Source organism: Falco punctatus (assembly GCF_963210335.1).
Source record: "Falco punctatus genome assembly, chromosome: 7".
Classification (NCBI taxonomy): Eukaryota; Metazoa; Chordata; class Aves; order Falconiformes; family Falconidae; genus Falco; species Falco punctatus.
The window spans coordinates 41,855,414-41,879,511 of record NC_137587.1 but is presented as its reverse complement, the minus strand read 5'-3'; the positions used below and the strand labels follow the sequence as shown (position 1 = coordinate 41,879,511).

The 24,098-nt window shown below is 45.6% G+C and overlaps 1 protein-coding gene across 1 annotated transcript in view; it reads right to left on the bottom strand.

Annotated features, from left to right (window-relative positions):
* The window catches only part of PRKCH (protein kinase C eta), a 125,740-nt gene that overhangs the window by 58,898 nt on the left and 42,744 nt on the right, over positions 1-24,098 (bottom strand). The window contains exons 3-9 of the mRNA XM_080394894.1: positions 9,199-9,349; positions 8,370-8,404; positions 6,815-6,903; positions 4,994-5,129; positions 3,962-4,089; positions 1,633-1,776; positions 736-909 (exon numbers count right to left, since the gene is read on the bottom strand). Coding sequence (XP_080251020.1) covers positions 736-909; positions 1,633-1,776; positions 3,962-4,089; positions 4,994-5,129; positions 6,815-6,903; positions 8,370-8,404; positions 9,199-9,349 — 857 coding nt within the window. The remainder of the gene's footprint in view (positions 1-735; positions 910-1,632; positions 1,777-3,961; positions 4,090-4,993; positions 5,130-6,814; positions 6,904-8,369; positions 8,405-9,198; positions 9,350-24,098) is intronic.

Here is a 24,098-nt window from a genome sequence, read left to right as displayed (position 1 = left end):
CTGCCACTCCCTCCCTCCACCACCCACACCAGCAACAAGCTCCCACCCACACGCACACACCGAATGAGGCTCTAAGCTGGACAGTCAGCGCATGTGCAGTCCTCCACTGAGTTACACGTACCACAAATGACAGCAATGGTATCATTTGCCTTACCTACGCAAGAAGAAATAGCAACCATATACAGATCTGATTCAGTGTCCACCCATGTCAGTAAGATCCTTTCCAGTAACCCCAGAAAGATTTTTCATTCAGTTCTGAGCAGTACACAAAGGCCAATAGCAACAGCAGGCTACCCCTGCTGCCAAGTACAATTCATTGGGTTTGCAGATAATTCAATACAAATACAGTCCTGTTAAAATTCAGGTAGCAAGACAGCAGAGCCTGAGGTCCCACAGCAACAGGAGGACACTGCAGGTCTGTAGACATGTGCGCATATGCATTTGGAAATATTCAATGGCACAGAGATGTTTCTAGGGAAGACACAAAGACTTCCCTGTTATTACCGTTTCATTAGGGAGCTCAGAACAAGTCAGGATTTTGTTTCCCAAATGCCCAGATGTTAGAGGTGGAATATAGGAGAGTGCTCTGTTCACTCTTCAGCAGAGAGGTTTCTCCTGGGTCTAAGGTGGACATTTATGACAGGCCAGGGACCAAATACACAGGAGAGTGCCTCTGTCCTAAACGAGCCAGCCAATGTTAGGAAGAAGGCTATCCACTGCCTGGGCTATACTTACAGGAGTCTGGAAGCAACAGTAGAGCTTGGTGAGGAATGGGTGGTTCCTTGCTAAAGAAAGGATGCGTTTCTCGGTCATGGTGCATTCAACATCATCATCTTGGAGAATGACGTCCTTCTTCAACACCTTCACTGCATAGAGCTGCCCACTCTCTTTCATCTTGGCAAGCATCACCTAAACCAAAGGGGAGGGTGAATCGCAAGAACCCTCAGTATTTAAGAGCAACACGAGCCTCCCATACCTTCTCGCACTAGAAAGGTCAGTTATCTCATGACCAGGCTTGTGGATGCAACTGAGTCAGCCTGTTAGTATGTACAATCGATGACACACGCTACTGTCTGCAGCAGCTTCTCTGGACAGAAGTACCCACACATGTTGCTCCAATGTCTGGCACGGGGCTAGCTGGTCTAAGCTCATCCACTGTGCCAGGGCCAACACCCTGAGCAGTGCCATCCATTCCAGTTCCCTTCTTAGTTATCAAACCCAAATGCACCATTTCACATTTGACTTTGTGGCAAAGCAGAGAACCGAAACCACCATCTCACTGCATTTGAAACCGCTGCCTTGTTTCCTTTAAAGGAAAAGTCTTTATATGCCCCAAGAAACACTGCCCAAATGAGTGCTAACGCACACACTTGCAATTTCTGGTACAGGCCCTAGCATGCAGCTGTTCCATTGGTTACTAACTTTTTTCTTTTATGTGATATCCAATTCTTCACTTCACTGCCAGTCTTCTTTCTCTTCCCTTTTCTCCCTTCTCTCTGTCACCAACTATGTTGCACAAAGCATACTCTACTGGACAGCCTGTGTGCCACATTATAAAATAACTTCATCTATGTTGGAGCTTCTTAAATAAGGAACATTACTTTCCCCAAAAGACCCAGGAGTAACTCTCACCTTTCCAAAACTGCCCTTTCCCAGTACACGCAGGAAGATTAAGTCTTTGATCCCAAGCTTGCTCGCTGAACTTTCACTAATGTTGTTGCCAGCTTTCAGACTGCCTTTTCCCTGATGTCTCAAAGTAGATCTTGAAACCAGTTTCTGTGGAAGAAAGAAAGTAAGTATCCATCTGCATAGAAATTGTACCTCTGCCTCAAAAGTGCTCACAGGTAGCCAGTCTACCAAGCTGGGCACTTAGGACCTGTTCAGATGCACTGCTTGGCCACTGGAACAGAAAGCATGTTGGTACCACCACCCCACAGAGCAGCTACATGTGACCAGCCAACCCTGGCACCACGCAGAGCTGTGCTGAGATGTCAACACTGGTTCCTGACCTGGGCGTTTTAAGTTGTAAACCCACTGCCCAGCAGATCCAAGAAGGTAACTCTCTCCATCCTCACTCCCCAGAAGAGTAAGTCAATGAGCATGGAAATCCAGCCTCCTAGCTAACATCGGAGCCAGGTGAACTGCATAATATCTGCAGTATGTGAAGTCCTGGTGAGATCTAGAACCCGAGCAGATTTCATCTGAATCCCTTAGGTTTTTATCTGATTTTAAGGCTCTTACTCAAAGCCTAGTTCATTGGGACCCAAACTTCAAAATATTTTACTTTCCCAGCTGGGCTGCTGGCTTCCTTCACTGCTGTAAGTTCGATGGAAGGCTGTTCATTTCCATGCCAGCAGTGAGGTGTCTGCATTTTCAGGAATTGTACCAGTATTATCACATATTTCTAGAGGTCCTATTTTTGCAGTATACGAAGATCAAGTCAACCTCCAGTGCCATCAGTTCACAGCTCTCCAGGTATGAGTACGCATATAAACCACGAGTACTTTATTGAAGTGTATTAGCCCTATCAAAGTCACGCAGACTTCTGGAGCTCCACCTTGTGACTACTTTGGTGTAAAGCAAAATTCCTCCTGCACGGAAGACTCGTCTCAATGCCACTGAAATGGCAACCCTGGCCATGGGGAAAGAACCGAGAGCATTCAGGACAGCACCCAGCAAAACTCCCAGATTTAAGCACAGTCTGACCGCTTACCTAGAGCCTTTAGCTCAGCAATAACAAGAAAAGATTGTTAAACCACAAGCACACATTTTTATTTTCCTGGTTTCATCTCTTTTTGATGTGCAGATCATGCAAACAACAAATGCTAAAAAGGGCTGATTTTTACAGAACTAAGATGAGAGTGTGGGACTTCTGTTTCCCTGTAACTCCCAGGATACTGTCCCCCTGAACTGCTACAGCATGAAGAGTGAAGATAAGACAGTCTGCTGCAAACCAGCCGAAATCAAAAGGGGCAGCACAGCCTCATGAGCATGCTACGCTGATACAGCATGATGTGGTTGACCAATGTAGCTGGCTAACTGTATGACAAGATTTACCACATCTAACAATTATGTTTTGGGTTTAGTATTTTCTTTTTGGTCAAACAAAAATAAATAGACCAACATTTTATTACACGTTATTGTGGTCTCAAGCAAACTCACTTTTCAAAACTGTTCACAAAGGAAACATGATGAAAACTGACTGCTTATCACATAACAGCTCTGATTTCCATTAGTAAACATGGGCATTTTCATTCAAGTTCTCACAGTGTGTTTTAAACTCTCTGAATAGGTTCAGATATACAACAGTTGGCCTTTTAGGATGCCTTAAGCACTGACAAGCAGAAATTGTACAGATATGTCCCAACCTTGCCAACAATCTCACTGGGACACTATCAGACAGCAAAGACCAGAGATGATGTTGTGTTGACAGGGACCACAAATTTTAGCCTGGGAAACTGCATGGAAGAGTGAAACTGTTTCCCCCAAAATCACTCAGAAAAACAGTAACAAACCTGGGAAGAGAACCTAGGTCTCTCGCTGAGCTCTTCTTTTGCTCTATCACAAGCCACATATGCAGACAGAGCATTTGCGCTTGCAGTAAAGGTAAAAGAAGGCATGGCATGAATTATATTGATCACTAATTAGTTAGCGGTCTTATTCTCCTCTCATTCATGCCAAACAGATAAAAAAGTGGAGTCACAGCACTGTGAAACATAATCGTATAACAAAGCAACCTATAAAGCCTCCACCAGGGTAAAGTTGCACCCAAGACATTTATTTTCCAGATCAAGTCTTTGCCACAAGCTGCAGACCATAACAACCTACTCATGCAGCCCACCACCCAAAACCATCTGTCAAAACTGAAGTCTCTGACTTCTCCTGCACCCATGTAAAGACTCAGTCGTAAATGTTTTAAACAGAGGAGAGAAAAAAAAAAAAGGAAAATAAAAAGACTCACCGAATTTGGGGAAATGCTTCCTGGTTGCAGACCCATGCATGCCAAGGTTTTAGCAAGCTCTGCTGAGTTCACCCCACAGTTCGGTGCAACGTTTGCTTGGCATCGGATGTGGACGTTCATTTTACAGACTGACGGTGGTGATGGTAGGGATGGGAAGTAAAAGCAAAGGAACAATCAAAATAACTAGGAGGGATTTACTGGTGAGAAATAACACAGTAATTCTGCGTCAGGAAACATACCCAGCCAGATCTATTCTTTAGTGCCTTTAAACTAAAGGGGTTTTTGTCACTGACCTTAGCAGAAACAAAATTAGAACTTCTGTAAGAGAACAAACTCCTGAAAATCAGGAATACACCCCAAACTTTCCAAGTAGGATGTTGCATTGCCTACAGCTATTCCTAAGCACGTTTCTCAGGTATACAGATACCACTGCAGCTATGCCTGCAGATAAAATCAGTATTTATAATGTGATTTGCGACAAACTTCCCCTGCATTTGCAGGTATATAATTTTAAAGACATATTGTTCAGTGGGAAACTAAAATCTTTCCTGCTCTCACTCGTGGACACACACACCCCCTCTTGTGGGAGACGAAGGCAAATGGAGACTGCTATGGCTTTACAGTCTGGATCACTGAAATAAAAGCATAACATCAGGACACGCTCTGTCATCAATTAACAGCGTGACAGTGTGGTCAACCTAAAGCAATGACCTTTTTCCCCCCCGGATGCCTTTTCATTGCCTTATCAGCTGAGGAAAAAACTTCAGGTAAAGGGAAAAAGGAATGCAGGAAACAGTGATACCCAAGAATATTTTCAACAATGCAAGTTAAGCAAAGCTGTGCTAAGAATGCAGAGTCCTTCTGGAAGCCAAAAATTAAGTAGTAGATCAGTGTTGTTTTAACTCTTGCAAAGATGAATATTCATTGATCAGGTTTCTCTTGATGGTTGCACAAATGAAGCCCACACACAGTGCATCAACAGTCTAAAAATATATGTATTTTGTGAAAAGGCTACAGTAAGAAGCTGCTCACTTTTACACTGTAAGCCCTGTCGCATGATTCCCCAGAGCAAGGAACCGCAGTGGTCACAGAAAGTCGGGACTTTGTAGGTGTGGATGCTGAACTTATGAGGAATGTTGATGCTAAACCTCTGTTCAGTCACTTGAGGCTAAAAAAAAAAAAAAAAAAAAAAAGAAAAGCACAGATTTACAATTCAAATACATATACAAGTTGATGTTCATTTACACACAGGCATTTAAGTGCAAGACTATGAAAATAATACCAACTCATGCAATGTCCCAAGCCATCACCTCACTGAGGTTTACTGCAAGTGAACATTGAATGGCCAACCTCACCTGCTGCAAGCCTGCCCTGGTTTCCTTGCTGGGCAGGCTGGACTACCTGACAAAGCAGATTTTAAAAAGGGCTGCCTAGCCAATTTTGAATTCTTAAAAAACTAAGTTAGAAGTGTGGATTACCTCATCACAAACCTATCACACCGGAGTGCCACATATAAATTATGTTAGCTACAGCATTTTGTATCTAACCAGTTTTCAAATTATTAAATTGCATACTATGTGCCAACATGTAACTTTAGGTCAAACTGTTGATTTTATTAAATTTAACACAGACTAGTTTTTCCAGCTCCTCCTAAAATTCTCATTCCTCTTCTCACCCTCCTTGTTATTAATAGACTTTCATCACAGGCCCATATTTCGCTTTATCACTTGTTCTCATGCCCTTTTTCACCTTGTTCTTTTCCAATTGTGAATCATTCAGATCTCAAAGACACCTTAGAAAACATTACATCAGCTGAAGAAACCAACCCCATTTAGCCTCCTCATTCCTTTTTACTCTGTTTCTCAATAGGCAGATCCTGAAAGACTGAGGGGGAACCCACAGCCTCACAAAGAAAGTCAGGTGTGCGACTGAAACAGCGAGTTTAAAGTGAGCGGTGCCTCCTCAGCCTTGTCTTCTTTAAAAGGTGGCTTAAATGTGTTATAAACCCTCAATAATCCTAAGAAGAGGGGTGAGGAGACTCGCTATTTAACTTGCATTTTACCCTTAGGCATTTTAACTTATTTTCATCTGGTTTGGCAAGGGGTCCTTTTAAGAAATCTAGCTCTGCATTTCGGAGGCAAGAAATAACAAAGGCAATTGCTTATCTGCACTGGAAAGAAGGTTTCTATGTGGCACACAATACAGAGCTACCTCCCAATTAAAAACATTTCAACTGATTTTTTCTTGAACAGTTACTAAACAATTTCCAGTTCACAGAAATGAGACATGCAATACACAGGGCAGTTTTAGGTAGAGATGTTACTCCCATCAAATACAGCCAAAACTAGCAAGAAAGAAAACCTTCAGAAACACAAGTTATGCAAGGGGGGTTTATTACAACATAAATAATTTCATAGAGTAAAGGTGTGGAGCAATGACTAAATGGGCACTTTAAGTTACCAGGAAAGAAAAAAAAAAAAAAAAAAAAGCAGCACAACAAAGACCAGTGGTTGGATTTTAAGGCCAGAGAGATCCACATTAAGAACAGGGTACCAAATTTTGATGACAATACAGTTAATCATGCAAGAAAATTACCAAGGAACAGTGGTCTTGCTATTTCTTGATGCCTTTCAATGAAGACACCCTGCCTTCCTCAGCTATGTGCTAGTCCAACCAGTTGCTGGCGCTGACAGAAGAATGGCCTTTACGCATGTCCCTGACACACTTTCCCACTTTTAAATCCACAAATAAAGATAACCCAGAGTAAATTCTCTTGTAGGACAACCCCCAGCAACCCAGACACCCTGAAGATTCACAGATTATGATGACCCAAAATAAACAACATGACTTTACCTTGAGATCAGTCTTCTTAGTATTGTTTTGGCACGTGCAAGCTGTAACAATTAGATGATGGCAGCGCTTGTGTACAACACAGGTGCATACTAGGAAATAAAAGAGGTATGCTGAAAAGAGCTCTTGAAAGACTCAGAACACATAGCCCACCAGCTGGATTCTTTAAGGCTCAGCTGTATCATCAGGACACAGTAAAGATGTGAAAAATAATCAGTGGCTTAATTTCCAAAATCTCATAACAGGTCTGGAGATGCATCTCCAACCCTTTCCATCAGAAAATCTGCACTAGATCATTCATACAGCCTAGAAAACAGCTGCCTATATAAAATATGGGCAATGCACACAGAAGCGTATTCCCAAATGAACTGGAAAAAAAATGCTGTTGAAATAATTATCCAGTGGAGAGGATGTCACACAACGTACATAAGCAGTATTAGAGAACACAGGTCTGAGATACCCAAAGTCATCCCTACACATCAGTGACATAGTGCTTCTTACACTGGATATCCAAGTAACCTGCCCAGGTTAGTTTATCACTGAGGCTCAGTGCAGTGCTTGGGTCTGGGAAGGTAGATAACTGCAGCAGAATGGTTCTGTGTCTAAGCTAATTAGCCAATCCTCATCAAGAGGGCTAATCAGCCCTAAAGCACAGTTGGGCTCTCTCCAAGTCTGAAGCTGGCTTGGCTGGAACAAGCTTGGATTCCTCCACTTCGTAACCCCACGTGCACTGTAGACACCACTGTGTAAGGAGATTTTTGTAATGGAAACTGCAAGTTGCAGATATGTTGCAGGATCCCACATTATTCTGTTTGTTGCTGACTTAAGCTTGTATTCGTGAAAGGCTATCAGTAACATTCACTTTCACCCAGAAATTTTATGCAGGATATCCATTTTGTTTACACACAGCTTCCTTTCACAGGAGGACACCAGTGCCCTTTGACGTTGCACAAGAAACAGGCTGCGTTAGAAGGCTATACCTGAATGACCACGCACCCATGAAGCAAGTAATTCTGCCATCTCACCACAGAAAAAGGGAAAGGCAGAACAATAATTAAGTGCAAACAAGCACCACATACAGCTATACAGCCATTCAGCCAAAACATGCATTCAGACAAAAGCACTGTGCCAGCTCACAGGGCTGCCCTTTGAAGTCACATCCCTAATTTCACTCTGTTGAACTTTGTAGGGAGGGAAAGGAAGAGGGTGGCTATTCTGTTCTTTGTCTCCCAATACCAGCTGAACGCTGTCCTGAAGGGACCCTGGATGACTCAAGCCTAGCTGGGTGCTGCATGTATCCAGCAACTCAGTGGATCTGCACAGGATGAAACACATCAACCGGACCCTAATTATTTGCGTGAATGTAGGTGGTTGCTCCTGCATGCAGGCAAGCCATCAGCCTTACAGCTGCCCAAATGCACAGTTTTGGCTGGCTGGAGAGGATGAGGAGTGGTGACTTCAGAGAAGCTTGTAACCACAGGATGTCCCAGCAGCAGAAGAAAGCACTCCTGAAACAGCACATCCTACACACATAGCAAGCAGGAGCAGGGCATCTTACCTTGGCACTGGTATCCCTGCTTCCCAAACACGCCCCTGTTTAAAAAAAAAAAAAAAAACCGAACATAATTTAACATCAGAAAGTCAGTCTTCTTGCAGATCATTTACAGAACAGAGTGCCAAAATGCAAGAGGATCCCAAATGACCAGATCCCCAGGGCAATTTAGCCAGGGTGTGAGAGCATAAGAAAGTACTACAAGGGCCATAGCTTACAGAATAGGCTGTCAGCGTGCACGTTACTCCCTACATTCCCCCCTCACTCTAGTTTCTGAAATGCCTCACTTTATTACAACACACACCACACTTATTAGACTGATCCCAGCAGCCCACACCCTGTTATTATCTCTCCCACTCCAAGCTCTTTTGAGACATATCTCAGTTTTTCTCCCTGCTCTGCCTACTCCCCCACAGGTATCACCTCACACCTCTGCTGCCTGTTCTGTTCTCAGGCAGTTTCTCTAGTCTTTCAAGCAAGTGGGTTTTCTCAGTGTAATCTCAAACCTCCACACAAGTTAATATCTGGGGCCTTTCTTCAGCTTGCCTAGGATACTTTTCCCTCCTGTGAAACAACATCTACTCTTACAAGCGAGAAACACTGCCTCATCCCCACACCATCCCACTTTGTTTCCTGCATCCAAGATACACATCAGCTCTGGCTTCTCTGCAGTAGACTCCAGTTTGCAGCAGAAGTGTGTACCCTGCTAAACCTGATGGCCAAGAGGAATCTGGCAAAGTGCTGGGGGACTGATTCAGTATCAGGGGCAGCATGTCAGTCCCCAGAATGTGAAGGGATGGGAAGCTCCACACCACCACATTTAAACCGTTCTTACCAGATGAACTCCCTGCAGTGTGAGCAGTACGTTGGCTGTCGCAGGTAGGTAGCCATGAATTTGTGTCCATTCACCTGGTGCACTCGCCTTCGCATTGCCCGCTGGCGTTTCCGAGTAAGATTCTTAAAAATTCGATCCCTCTGGAGGGTCCCTATGCAGGGAGTAGGGAAAAAACAAAAAGGCGCAACAAAACATTAACATTATCATGAACAGTTACTACTGGTTTTGGTGTGGCGTTCAGCTGTGGAGTGAGTCCCCAATGTAAGATGGATGTGGACCTGTTGGAGCAAGTCCAGAGGAGGCCACAAAGATGATCACAGGGCTAGAGCACCTCTCCTATGAAGACAGGCTGAAAGAGTCGGGGTTGTTCAGCCAGCAGAAGAGAAGGCTCTGGGGTGATCTTATAGTAGCCTTCCAGTACCTAAAAGGACCGACAAGAAAGCTGGAGGGACCTTTTACAAGGGACTGTAATGACAGCACAAGGGGTAACAGTTTTAAACTGAAAGAGGGTAGATTTAGGTGAGATATTAGGAAGAAGTTCTTCACTGTGAGGGTGCTGAGACACTGGCACAGGCTGCCCAGAGCAGCTGTGGATGCCCCATCCCTGGCAGTATTCAGGGCCAGGCTGGATGGGGCTTGGAGCAACCTGGGCTAGTGGAACGGGTCCTTGCCCATGGCATGGGGGTTGGAGCTAAATGATCTTTTAGGTCCCTTCCAACCCAAACCATTCTCTGCTTCTATGATAAAATGCTTTTAAAGGCCACAGTTACATCCCTGGTTTAGAAGTTGGGGGACCATGGTCCAGAATGAAGACAGCATCTCAGATGGGCAAAGAAGTTAATTGCAAAGGCCCCTTCAGCTCAAAATTACATTCTTCATCTAGAAATAACTGCCTCTTCCCATCTTCCTCTCCCATGTTGAGACATGTTACTAACGCATTAATTCACAAGCTGTAAACAGACCAGAAGTTCAAGGGTAATGAGCTGTTAGAACTCACAGCTTTTTGGGCAGTAACTCCAGAAAACATGACTATGTGCAACCAACTGATGAGCACCTCGTTTGCTGAGCTGAAGTGAAGCAGTGCCTTGCTCAGTGAACAGCATTTATCCACCTTCAGTATTCTCATGCTACACTTCTGTATCACCATTAGTAGCAATTTTGCTTCCTGTATTGGATAAAAAGGAACAGCCTAATTTTTCAAGGACCGTTAGTTGTTTAACATATGCCACTCTCAGCTTTCTTTAAAGGGCTCATTTTCCCAAGGGTAGATAATATTTTATAGTTCTGGAAAGTAGGAACCCAGGAACTGCTGCGTCCAAATCTGAATTGCCCCAAAATTCAACTGAATTTTTAGAATAGAATATACTGTTTCACAGTTGGAAGGGACCTACAACAATTGTACAGTCCAGCTGCCTGACCAATTCAGGGCTGACCAAATGTTGAAGCGTGTTGTTAAGGGCACTGTCCAAATGCCTCTTAAACACCCACAGGCTTGGGGCATCGACCACCTCTCTAGGAAGCCTGTTCCAGTGTTTGACCACCCTCTCAGTAAAGAAATGCTTCTTAACGTTCAGTTTAAACCCACCCAGCACAATTTAATATCACAAAATAATATCTATTTAATTATCTATCAATTTTTTTTTTTTTTACTGGGTTGAGTTCAGGCATATAACCATTTCCTAGAAAAGCTAAATTTACACAAAACAAGTCACTCTTTAAAGGTAGAACTAAGCTCTAGATCAAGAAAGCTATTCCCATACAGCAGCAGCCATCTGACTTGCAAATCACAGCCAGCTGGTCTCTGGGATCCTCGCTCAGACCAGGTCAGGCTCAGCTGAGCTTCCCAGATCAAAGCCTCATCTGGAGCACACTTGCCTCAGAAGAAAGAAATGAAATTTTCAAGCTAGTTGCTTTGCCAGGTAAAGGCCCTGCTAACAAGTGCATTTTGGGGACACACGCTGGAGTCTGCTAGAGGTAATTGTGCACTGACGTATGTACTCGGGACTCTTGAGCGTGGACTGGATGCAAGACAAAAGCCAGCTATTGCCAAACCCTCTGCACAGGAAGAGACAGGCAGCCTGTAAACTTCCCACCCATCTGATCATCCCAGAGTAGTGGATCGGCAATGGTACCCAAACACAGCTGTTACCATCCCACTTCATTTACCCATAAAAAGGGGGCAGAGCATTTCCTTGCTTTCAACTAGCTTTGTTGATTAACCCCTGGAGGGGGGGGAAAAAAAAAAAAGAAAAAAAAAAAAAGAAAAAAATCTGTCAATCTGATCAAGGCTTGAAATGTAAGAGTCCCACATCACAGGCATACTTCCTGGTCCTCTTTATAGCAGTGGAGATCAGGGAACCATCCTGTCAGTACTGAACCCAGCCACTTCAAAGGGCCACAAGGCACACGATGTATTCTTCTCGGTACTCTTGCCACACAGGTTTAGAGGCAAAGCTGGCCATAGAGCTCAAGGGGGGTTGTCTGCTGTGCTCTCCCAGCCATTTGCGCATGTGTCCCCTCCGCAGGCACTAATGGAAACCTCCTACCCAATGGCGTAACTGTAAGATGGAGCACAGCTTGACTTTAGGACAGCTTCCATTTATTTTTAAAATGGGAGTGCATGCTATAAATTAGGATTTTCCTGTTAAAACACAAAAAAGGATGTGGTAGGGCTGATCCAACCACTTAACAGAAACCTGCTTGCTTCACTGCAGAGCTTCAAGCAGCTGAGCAGAGGGACTGGTGCAGAAAAGCCTGCCTTTCTAGGGAAGCACTTAAACATGTGCTTAATTCTCACCGAGGTCAACAGGACTCAGGGGACCACAGGAAGTGCCAGACTAAATCAGAATGTTGGTCCATCTAGTTCAGCATCTTGTCTCTATCAGTGGGCAACCAGAAACACATGACAGCAAGATGGAGGAACCCTGCATCTGGGAGATAATTTGCCTCTTTCCCACACAGAAGATGTCATTTTGATCTCCAGAAGTGGGAGCTGACGTGCGGAGGTTTAATATCCCTTCCAAACATTCAATCATCTTTGCACAACTTCAATACCCTCGTTATCTACCATAGGAAACATGGCTGAGAAGAACTTCAAGAGGTCAACTGGTTCGTCAGTCTTCCCCAAAAGATCAAGAGCCAGTTGCTTCACTGAGCCCAAGCCTCCTGCAACTTCAGACAAGAATTAAAAATAAATAAATAAATAATCCTTATAGTATTATAGAATTTGCCCACCTTTAAATTCAAAAGAACATCTCCTTGATCTAGGTTTAAACATAAGTTTGAGTGTTTTTCTGGATCAGGGCCAAACACCTCAACCAGCAAAGTATCCTGTTCTTCGCATTCAGCACATACAGGAGAACTTCCAAGGCATGGAAAGGGAAAAACAGCGTTTGTGAGTGGGTGCTGAGCACCTAAGTCAATCACCTAAAGCAGCAATCCAGTTACTAGCTTGCTTCATACCAGCTGCTCCATTAGAAGCCCAGCAACTGATGCCCTTTAAGTTCATACGCTCACATTTAACAGAGTTTATGAAAGTATGTTTCCAATTTAGCTCATATAGTTTCTGGTTTGTTACGGTTCCCCTCAACAATCAGCATGGGGTAACTGGCTCCCTGGTGCTCTCCCATGCAGCAAGACGCCCACATGCAGCCAAGAAAAAAAACCCAGTCCTTTGCACCAGGAATAGGGGACACTTGAAAGTGGCCTGCAAAGCCACTGAGCGGGACACTGCTGTGCATCCCTGTGGTTTGCCTGGCTTCAGAGAGACTGCAATTTTGAAATGGTTCAGGAAGACCAACAAATGACAGGCACACACTTTTTCATGGGCGGCAGAGGAAGCTGCCTGAACTGGTAGATGACATCCATGGCCAGTCTTGAGCCACCTCCTCAGAGCTGTACTCTGTCTCCATCTCCTGTTCTCCAGCCACTGAAATCCCACACAACACGTCTTCCATCTTACCGACCCACTTTTCATTAAAACACATGCCACGAGTTTTTTGTCCTTTTTTTTTTGTCTAAAAACATAATTCATACTTAAAACATTCCTCAAATTTCATATTTTCCCACACTACTTGGCTGCGTTACCCTGCTAACTTTCTCCAGATGCTGCACGTCTTCCAGGTGGTTCTCACCCAAGCTTACATTCACCTCACATTACATTATAACAAATCTAAGCTCTGCTAAGCAGGAGGTAACTTCAGCAAGGCCTGGATTGCTCTTCATATGCAATCAGCTCTTTGGGGCACTGCTGTTCCCATTTCCTGATGCTGTCTTGAGCAAAAAGGAGAGGGAGCACACAGCACAACTTCAGCCACACCTCAGGCCCAGGCAATAGCTGCAGGAGACCATTCACCACGTGATCCAGTAGATCTACATACACAACCACATCCCGCAGAATGAATCCCTCCTTCAGAGGGCATGGGAGCTCACCTGTCCCATGCACCACACCACAGAGCAGACAAGTTCAACCCTCCAACAAGGCGCAAGTGATTTTGAAACAGTGGAATGTATCACTACAAAAAACACCTTCCTCCCATTCACCAGCCTCCCCAACCACTGAGACAGCAGTTCCTCAGCTCACACCCACCACATCTGCTCAACAGCCCCCAGCGCTGCTGGGCAGAAACCAATTCAGTGCTGAAGTCTGCTAGTGGACAGGGTGGCCAATGCAGCAGCCTCTCACCTGTAGCATCAGAGGCTATAAAGTCATCATAGACATTTTCTCCACTCATGTTCTGCATTCTGGCTGATTTCCTATAGAATATATATTTGCCTTCTGCACGTGGAGAGCATTTCACAAAACAAAGCAGCTCTAGACCACTTTAGGAGACTCAGACTTTTAAAAGCCTCTAATCTCTGGTAAAGCAACAACCACCACGAATGGTTCAAACGTCCAAATGCTGCTATAAAAAACAAGCAACTAATTGCTCAGTGAAGGGAGTTTCCCCATCCATGGTTAAATTTGGAAGTCTGTAACTACGGGGTATTTACTGTGCCTGGCTATGTGCAAAAGTAACTACAAAGTGAAATACTAAAAAGCCTCTTCCCCTTTCCTCCTCTCCACTCATGCCTAACACGTGTTTATGGCAATGGAAATTTTATGCACGTGGAGGGAGAGGAGAATAAATAGCCCACCAAGTCATCTGAGGACATCTGCATGCACTAGCACACCACTCACCCACTCAGCAGCCTCATTATGCCACCCTGCCCCCAGCTTACCCAAATCCTACCCTTCCCGGCCAGGGATCCCCCCCTTTCTTCCCCCCCCCACCATTTTTTATCCCAGGGAGTTATTTCAAGTAAGTCCTTCCAGTGGTGGCGTAACTAACAGCAGTAAGACAAGACTAAGAGCTGCAGGATGAAGTGGGGTGTGTGTGTATCTGCTTGCCTCAAGTAGTTAAAGCCTGAGAGGTCTCGTGTATTGGGAATTAATGTCACCGTCACGCTGCCAACCACTGCTATAATGCTGGCACAGCAAAGGTTGTCCGCGTACCTCCTGAAACATGACAACTGCTATTGTTATACTCCCATATACGTCAATGGAATTTTTCTTTGAAAGAAATAAAGATATTCAAAAAAGCAACTTAAAAAGCCTTAAAGCAATAATGCTAATGTTACGTTAAAACTTAATTATGCCTTTTTTATTAGTACCAGTACACCTGTTATCCTATGCTACCCTGGGAGCACCGCAAGAAAAATCCTGTGGCACAGAGTGATACATAAGCACGGAGCACAGACCGACCACCAAACTTAGTAAACTGTAAAAAGCAAGATAGCAGACAGACAGACCCCTCCCCTCTCGTGAGCACCATGGCACTGAACAATGATTTCAGATCAGGCTAAATGCTCACCTAGCTCATGCCTTAATGGTGAGTACTAATGGGTGTTTTAGGAAAAGAACATATAAAACAAACCAAGTAAATGGTGGGGGAATGAATACACATACCGACACCCTCCAGCCATCGGTATGTAGGTGTTCTCTCAATATTTACCTAACAGCGGGCTTCCTCACATCTACTGAATATAAGCAGAGGCTAAACCAAGATGTTTATTTTCCAAGCTGGAAAAGACATATGTTATGACAAAAATCCCTTACAATGGCTTAGTATCTTTTAACCAGGAGTTTTATCACCATAATCCCATGGATGGTCAAAACCACAGGAAGCCTTGCTAATTAAAACATTACAAACACAACACAGCATTGACGAAGAAGCTGACAGCCTGACTCCGAAAAGGGAAAAGGATTGAAAGGCTATAGCCCAAATTGGTATTTCTACTGCAGACTGTTCTGCTTCCCTAGCGTTAGTGCTGCAGAGTGATAGTCTTGTCTTTCCTAATTACTGCAAAGTTTTTTCTTCAGTTCCCCTCAAAAGTCACTTGGACGCATGAATTGGCCAGGTGGAAAACAGCCACATTCACAGAGATCACGCTAACCGAGCAGGGTTTTCTTTCCCACTCCATCAAAGTTTCTGTCCTTCTCTTGCTTTTGCCAGTCTGCACAGCAAACCGGATTGGTTCAAATCCCAGAAGAGGCTCATTGCAAAGCAAACATGTGGCACATCAAACACAAGCTGGGACTTATGTTTGGTCCAGCTACTGCTTTCCCCTCTTAAACTGGATCAAGTTTTGTACAAAGACGAGAGAAAGAGCCAGCTAGTACTGGCAGCAGTAGGTTGTCTTCTAGGACTTCAGAGAAAACCTATGTTAACAGGCTGTCCATCTTGTAATATGACAAGCCATCAATATTGTCTGAAAGAGTAAGAAGGAACAATGATGCTCCAAATCAAATAGGATTTTCCACTTATGGTATGAAACAGCATTACCAGCAGTCTTGGAAATGCAAAAACATGTAAGTGTCCCTGCATCAAATCACACACAACTTAGCACAGAGGCAAGGTCTCTGTTTCTCGTCCAAGTGCTGAAGTAGGGCAGACCCATCTTCCTTGTTTTCCTGTCAGGTCTTGGACAGCAGTTCATGTCAGCTCTCAGTGATTAGCAGCATGTGAGTACTGAGGCTGAACGATGATGTTTCAGCGCTGCAGCAATGAGAACAGGATCAGTGAAGTTCACACACGGTATTAGTGAGCATGACAGTGCTCAACTGTTGCTACAAAAGCCCATCACAGGCTTATTTCTAGAACTACACAACGACAGCCTCTGGTGCCTCTGGTGGCACCAGTAGGCGAGACAGAAAAGCTGAGAGGACAGGTCTCCATGTTCCCCAAGCTTACCAGCTACAGCTCTGCTCCACCCATGACTGCTAACCTCACCACTCACTTCACCAGTGTGGAACTGGGATCCAGAACCTTTCAGGGGCTTCAGTTTTCTTCACTCACAGTCTCTTGCATTTGGTTGCAGCAGTGCCAGGGACAGCAAGACAGCTTTGCAGAGCTGGAGTGACCAGTACATGGCTGCTGGGAGCCATCCACATGTGCAGGAGGGGAGAGGGCTGCAAAGCAGGGGGGAGAACCTAGTGCTGGGGCTGAAGGAGGAATTGCTGCTTTTTATCTGTTTGCATAAGGTCTATGAGGACATGAGACAGAAGGAAAAAGGCAGCCTGAGAAACTCTTAAAACAAGTATTCTGCTGCCACTTCAAGTCTACCGACCAATTATGAATACCATACAGGTTATTTTGCATAGAGTTCTAATCATGATTGCCACACAGGCTTTCAGATGTGCACAGGGAAGCTCAAAAATATTATTCTCCACATCTGCTTTTACAAGTTATTACTGGGAAATTTTTTTTTAGACTGCTAGTGGATATTGACAGCTATGAAGCAAGGCACTGCAGCATGTTGCACAAGGCTGAAAAACATGAATGGAAAAGCCTTTCCATTCATTTCTGTAGTGAGTAACAATGAACTGAGCAAATGGGATACTGAGGATAACAAAAGATTTCAGTGAACATAAGCAACCCCACACCATAAGAGGCCAGGTTCTCAGACAGAGATCGTTGCACGCCAGCCCACTTGTGCTTTCCAAGCCACAGGCTGCATAAACGCTGCTGGCTACCAAGGAAGATGTGTTTGAAGGCAACAGCCATTTCCCTGCACTTCCCTCTCCCTTCTCTTCACAGCCACCACTGTGAGAGAAGAAAGGGGGCAGCCCCATTTTTTACCCTGTGCTTGTTCCTCTGCCAAGGGCAAGGAAGTTTTTACCTGCGCACTACTTTATCATTCCATCTCTGGAAGTTTTTGCATTAGTCTGGAGATGGTAACCTCATGATACTTCTGTTTGCAAGACAGACCAGGCTGGGGTGATAATGGCAGAGAACTGTCTCAGCTTGCAGAAAGAGAAGATGCCAGGAGAGAATAACCTTATTTAAAATTAGAGGAGGGACTTGAGGGAGACAGCAGAAACCCAAGCACGGAGCTGAGCCCTTCAGGGCCCCAGACTGGCACTGTAACTGGAAAGCCACCTCATATCTGGCCCATACCCAACAGGAGACACATGATACCCACGCAGTTTGGAAAAGCAAGATAAATCAGTCAGATCGTATCCAGCAAAATAACAGATACACCATTCCCTCCGGCTGTAGTTGAACACTGTCTTCCAGCAGTGGTAAGAGGTCCCAAAAGACACCCCAGACCCACTGCTCCCTCTTCCCAATGGAGTCCCCCCACACACCATCTCAGACCTGCCAGCATGCATCCACCTGCAACTGCTCCGTAACCACTCCTGTCACGTTGATATGGGATAAGAACAGGGAACAAAAACCCCACAGAAAAACCCTATTATTAAAAATTGAAGTCAACTCACACGAACAGTGAGAAACAGGCAGTAATAACCACCTCCCCTCCTCAGCTGCAGGCAGAATGGCACATCCTTGCAGTCTCAACTTTATCATAAGATGGGGACAATGCTCCTTCTTACTTTAAGATGTGCAAATAATACTGGTACCTCGTACTTCTTACTGCATTGCTCATTAAAGCCTTAAATTGATTCCTCTCCCTCCTCCCCTCACAGTTATAATCATTATTATTTCCTTGTGCTTAGGCAACTGAATTTCCATTGTAAAACCTCCTGTTAGTCCCTCCCACCTATTAAACTCAAGAGAAAAATGTTGAGATGTGATTTACTAGAGAAGGAAACCATTTAAATATATTATTCATTAAAAACAGGAAAATAAAACTAACAAAGCAACTTTGATCTTTTCCATGATTAATTCATGCGCCAGAAGCCCTCTGCACCGTAAGTTTTAGAAGATTGCAAACTACGCTGGCTACAGAGCAGAAGCAGCACTAACGGAGTGACAGCATTTATAGGTCAGAGCTACCGGCACTTGTGCAAAACCCTTGCAAAAAGCAGAACTGGCAGGCTGGGCAAACAGTAAGGAGATCCTGAACCCTTCCCTGCTCCCGACGCCTCGGGGCTCATGGGTGTCGTAACCATCAGCAGCTTGCACACTCATAGGTGGCTCCGTAGTAGGTATCGCAACATGCTATTAGGAGCCCTACCCACACAGGGAAGCACGAGCTCCAGGTTAAACCTATTTTTAACCAGATGCAGTTTAAAGGTATTTAAGTAGATGCTCTGGGGACATCCTTCTTTTGGGCTATATGGCCAGCTTCAGAATTAAAATTAGCTGCTTTGGTGTTAAAACAAGAGTGCCACACAAGGTTTTACACTCAACTAAGTCTGCTTAAAATTCACATCTTTATGGTTAGGCGGTGCAATCTTCCAGAGAAATGGGCTTAATGTCTGTCTCAATAGAGGGAGGACCAGGAAAATATTCTTTATGTAACACGAGACAAAACACACAAAGAAACCAGGATCAACAGAAAGCCAGTTGAAACAGGAGTATCGAGCAGCTTGTGTCCTGAGGGACCCAAAGTTTTACAGCAATTCCACAAGAGGCAATCACATTCCTCAACATGGCACCATCCCTAGGACGAAACCTCAATCTGTCCTCACCAGGGGCACTGTACCTTTCAGTGGGAAAGCAAACTGTAACCCAAAGCACAACTGGAATCTAGTCAGGAACAAATTAATTGGGAGAGCTAATTAAGTAGGACAAGTTAACACTCCCCTTTTTCTGCTGTGGTGCAATGCCTCAGCCTTTCCCCCATCCCTGGAGGTGCACTGGCCTTGTGTGGATGACCAACACCTGACTCACTACCCTGCAACACCTGGATTCTCCTGGTCAACTGGTCACCCAACAGTTGCACAGACCCAGCCCAAGTGGTCCGGCTGCATACTCAGCTCTGATTACACAGCTGATCCCTGGTACTCTCAAAATTTCCATGTGGCAGCTTGCTAATAAGTTCTCTAATTGCCACAGCCTTAAAAAGCAGGTTGTTTACCATGTTGCTCTCCCACACATATTCCCACACGCCACGGGCTGAGCAAGACACTGCCACAGCAAAGCATCTGTCAAAAAAAAAAAATTCAGCCTCTTGTATTCCAAGTTTATTGCTACCATGAAGACACCTTCCAAAAAGCAGCACTACTTCTCATCAAGACAGTCCCCCCAGTAACGCAGCAAGGAAACAGCCAGCACTCAAGCACTCAGGCTAGCAATCACACTGGGCTTCGCTGCACAGCCCGTCCTAACGCACTTCCACAGATGGCACAGACCATCACTGCTCTGCCACGCACCGCACCCCTCCTAGTGCCAGAAGATTATTTCCCAGAGGGATTTCCCAAGGGCTGCCAGCCAGGAGGAGCAGCAAACACAGCTGTCCCCGACAGCTTCCTCTGCAGCTGACACAGCTAGAGCTGATCTACCCCCTTCCCCATCTCCTCCCCAACAGGGTTTTCACCCTGCAATAGGTATTTCTCCATTTCTGAGATACATTTCTGAGAATTCAAAAGCAGATGTCTCAAATCCATACAAATGCAGCTTTAAAAATGCTGGGTGCCACACGGAGAAGGTGTTGCTTGACTTAGCTCAGGATCTCTTTATATGTAGAGAGGGAAGGACCCCACCGGTTTCACCAGCTCCATAATGGCCATCAGTGCCGCCAGCCAATTTTTTTCTCACAGACAGGTGGCCCTTTCCACCAGGTGTAAGACCAGCAGTAATAAGTACATATTCTGCCTCCCCGGAGGCTCTCCCATCTCACCTCTCTCAATTAACAAATAAGCAGAGGTGGGTGAGCGGGAGGCAAATCACTTTCTCCAAAAGCTTGTGAGACACCTAAAACCTGCTCCTCTGCTCATCTTTTTTCCTTGTCTCTCAGTGGGGAAGGAACACAGAGGGAGGGAATTTTTTTAGACCTAAATGACAGGAGATGAAAGCCAGCCTGTCATTTGATGCTGACAACAGCCCTTTCACAGACTGAAGCAGCTCTCCCCCTATACGGTAACCTGTCTTCCTTCCAGCACTCCCTTCCTTCCACATAGTCATTTTCCAGCCGGATCAGTTCCCAAATCTGGTTTGCCATACACCCCATGAACAGCTACACTGGCACAATGTGGGGCATGAAAGCAAGCTGGGGGGAAAAGCAGCCAGGCTTTGTTGTGCCTTCTGTAGGGTCCCCGTCCCCAGCATCCAGGCTCTGCGCTCCTCCTTACAGCACAGCCCAAAGCTGCGTGCGCTGCAGGACTCAGCCCTGCGTGGCCACCACATGGGACACAGGGTGCCTCTGTAGCTAAGGGGCACGATCACTCTCACATGGAAGTTATCATCAGCCCTTTCGGATGCAACACTGGAGCCTTTCTCTGAAGAACTTGTTGTTCTCGCCTTACTTCACATGCACAAGTGAAATACAGGACCAGAGACAACGCAGGTAAAAACACGTGTAAGGTCAGGCTGAGGCCCCAGATTCCTCACCCAAGTGCCCTGAGCTGGGCAGGCTGGAGAAGAATGATCTTTCTACCTTTATTCTTGCTGATCTGCAAGTCTGTATTGTGAACATACAGGAAGGACAAATTTTAGACACAAAAAATTCAGCATTTCCTGACTTTTGAGAGTCTGGTTTTCTGACATTAGCGATATCCTTCAAGTGAAAATGTTTCTGGTTTTAAGTTCTTCCTCGGGAACTGCAGCAGCCTTCCCCCTCCACAGTCCCGGTTCAGCAGCACGGCTGTGGTCTCGGGCACACAGCTCCAGGCAGAGACAACAGCACTAACAAGGGAACGCTCCACAGCAAAGGACTATGCTCTGCTGCACAGATCCAGCACCAGTGAGGGACAGCCACGCTTGCTCCGCAAGTTCGACAGCTAGACGGCAGAAAAGAGCTGAGATTCTGGGATTAAATCTTGGTTCCAGACTCTAGCAAGAAACAGGCTTTGATGGTCACAACTCTTCTGCTGCAGCCTTTCCTTATTCCCTGCAGCTCCTCTATCAGCCACCTGCCCATATTTTCCCTTTCCCACCTTCTTCAACTTTTTGAGCTCTTTAAGCTTCCTACTTACAGCTGCTGCCCATACCCACCCATCACCACTCCCCAGACCAGTCTCCTACTTCCTTCTCTCTCTCTCTCTCTCTTCGTATTTCTTCTATGTCCTTCTTGCTAACCCTTATGGCTCTATTCCCTCTTCAAGTAACTTTTTCCACCGTTTCCACCATTCACTGTCCTTGCTCCGTGTCCCAGCAGACAGGGCATGGAGAGCAGGACACCCACTCAGCCTGACCTGCCTTCCTCCCTCTCCTGCCCCACTGCTGGGGTTCCCCTCCTGCCCCGCTGCAGCACCCCGGGTCAGCGTGGAGCTCAACCACAGGATGAATCTGGCCCAAAACCAACCCCCACCCCTGCTCCAGACCTGCTCAGTTCCCCAGTCCAGCCAGCCAACCAGCCAGCACAGAACTGGCCCTGTGTGAGGCCAGCCCAAGGGAACCCCAAGAGCATCCTTTTCAGACAGATTTACCCTCAATTATGAAACCACCTCATTCCTGTATCTGCAACTACCAGCAGTGTCAGCATTGCCTGGAGGAACAGTCACCAAAGTGGGAACCTGCTCAGTGCAGGTGGTGTCCACAGCCCTCAAACCCACGTTGATCTCATGCAGTTTCTCCCAGATCACAAATGGGTATTTTCCCAAAAACAGCAGAAGGCAGACAGGGACAGTGGAGGCTCTCACCCCTCCCACTCTCTCCTCTGCCAGGCTTGAGGTCGCCCTGGTAAAACAACATCAGGATCTCTTTGCTCAAAGTTCTATTTTGATTCAGCATGTCATTCTGGAAAACAACTAAATCATTTCTGCTGAAGCACTCCAGAAAAAAAAAACAGCTGGCACTGAAAAGCAGGGAACTCAGCATTTTATGCCGGGCACACTCAGGAACAACCCAAAACTGGGGCATATAAATGGCAAGCATGACTATTCACCTCCAAAAGCACCACTAGAAGATTAGCTCTGCTTCCTACAGCTCCATGCCATCTTGCCTAAGGCTGAAGACCCCGTTCTGCTTGCCAGTTAGCAAGACCTTGCTCCACTTCATTGAGGTGCAAGAACTGGAACCGACTCAAGAACTGCAGCTGACTGCCACAACATCCACAACATGCAGCAGACTGATGCTGCCGGTCCTCTTTGTGTCTGCAGGTCCAGAGGGAACCTCGCCCCCCACCCCCCCCCCCCCAAGCACTAATGATGCATGAATACTTTCCAGGTAAATTGAGGTAATTAAGCACTGTGGCACAACACCATCTTGTTACCTTGAGCATCCTCTCATGCCAACAGGCCCAGCAGATCTGCTCATGCACCAAGTCCAGCACTGCCCCACACAGCAGCCACATGACAGGGACTACTGGATGTCTGACACATCAGGCTGCCAGACACAAGAAAAACCCTTGCTTGTGGTAGCGGCACCTAAATTAGGAGTCTCCACCAGCAGCCAGAGTTCATAGACCTGGATATGAAATGGGACACAGAGTAACTTGATAGTTGATGGAGGTGAGGTTATGAAAAAAAAAAAAAAAAGGAAAAAAAAAAGAAAATAAAATAAAAGAGGTGGGCTTTTGTTCTCCAGTTTCTCCTACAGATTTACAGCGTGACCCTGGGTAACTCACTCAGGCTTTCACCAATAGCCATTCACCCATCTCATCAGTCAGGTAACTCACAAATTGTAGTCTAGGGAAACTGAGGCACAGACATGAGGTGTGCTGGTGTATGGGGCACCCTGCCTTCATCCGAGGCCAGGGCATCATCCAGGTGCCCTTGACAGCAATGGGTGCAGCAACGAGGGACAGGGCTGCTGTCATCATCCCCAGCCACAGGATCACAGTCCTAACCTCCAGCAGCTTTGTGCTCTACTCCTTTCAGCCCACATTTACCATCCTGCTTCGCTGCAGCACAAACACTCACTCCAGCGCAGTGTTGTGCTCCAAGGCCAAGCAGACAGATTTAAGCTCCTCTGGGAACCACCGTCACTTCTTCCAGGAATCACATTAAAATAAAGCAAAAATCTCTGTTCCTCATTACAGCCAGGAACACTGAAATCCCAGAGCAGATTGCAAGCTTGCATATTTATATCTAGGTTTCAGAACGAAGACAAAACATAGCCCACTGAGGAAGCGAAGTTAACCCTGATATTGCTGTTTGTTGCATTTTTACAGCGTCTGGGTATCTAAGCTGTCAGCAGATCTTGGCAAGTCATGAATTACTGCCCAAAACCTCCCAGCATTAGACATACTGCAATAGCTGTGGAGCTCAAATGGATCATTTTCCAAGAAATAAGGTGGTCTTTTGTGGATATGCAGTGGTGCTGTTCACCTCCTGGCTCTGCGTTAGCGTCCCTCCGTAACACTAAGCAAACCACTTCGCTGCCAGAGCATAGATCTTCCAGCAATCAAGACTAAACTGTTTGTTTTCCCCTGTTGAAATCCTTTTTTCCTGTGAAAATTCAAAATTTACCAAACTTGCCTTTTTCTCCTCAGCCCCCCCCCCTTTTTTTTGTTTGTTTCATTTGTAAATGGATCAGAGGCACATGTGAGATATGAGAGTGCCAGGATACAAA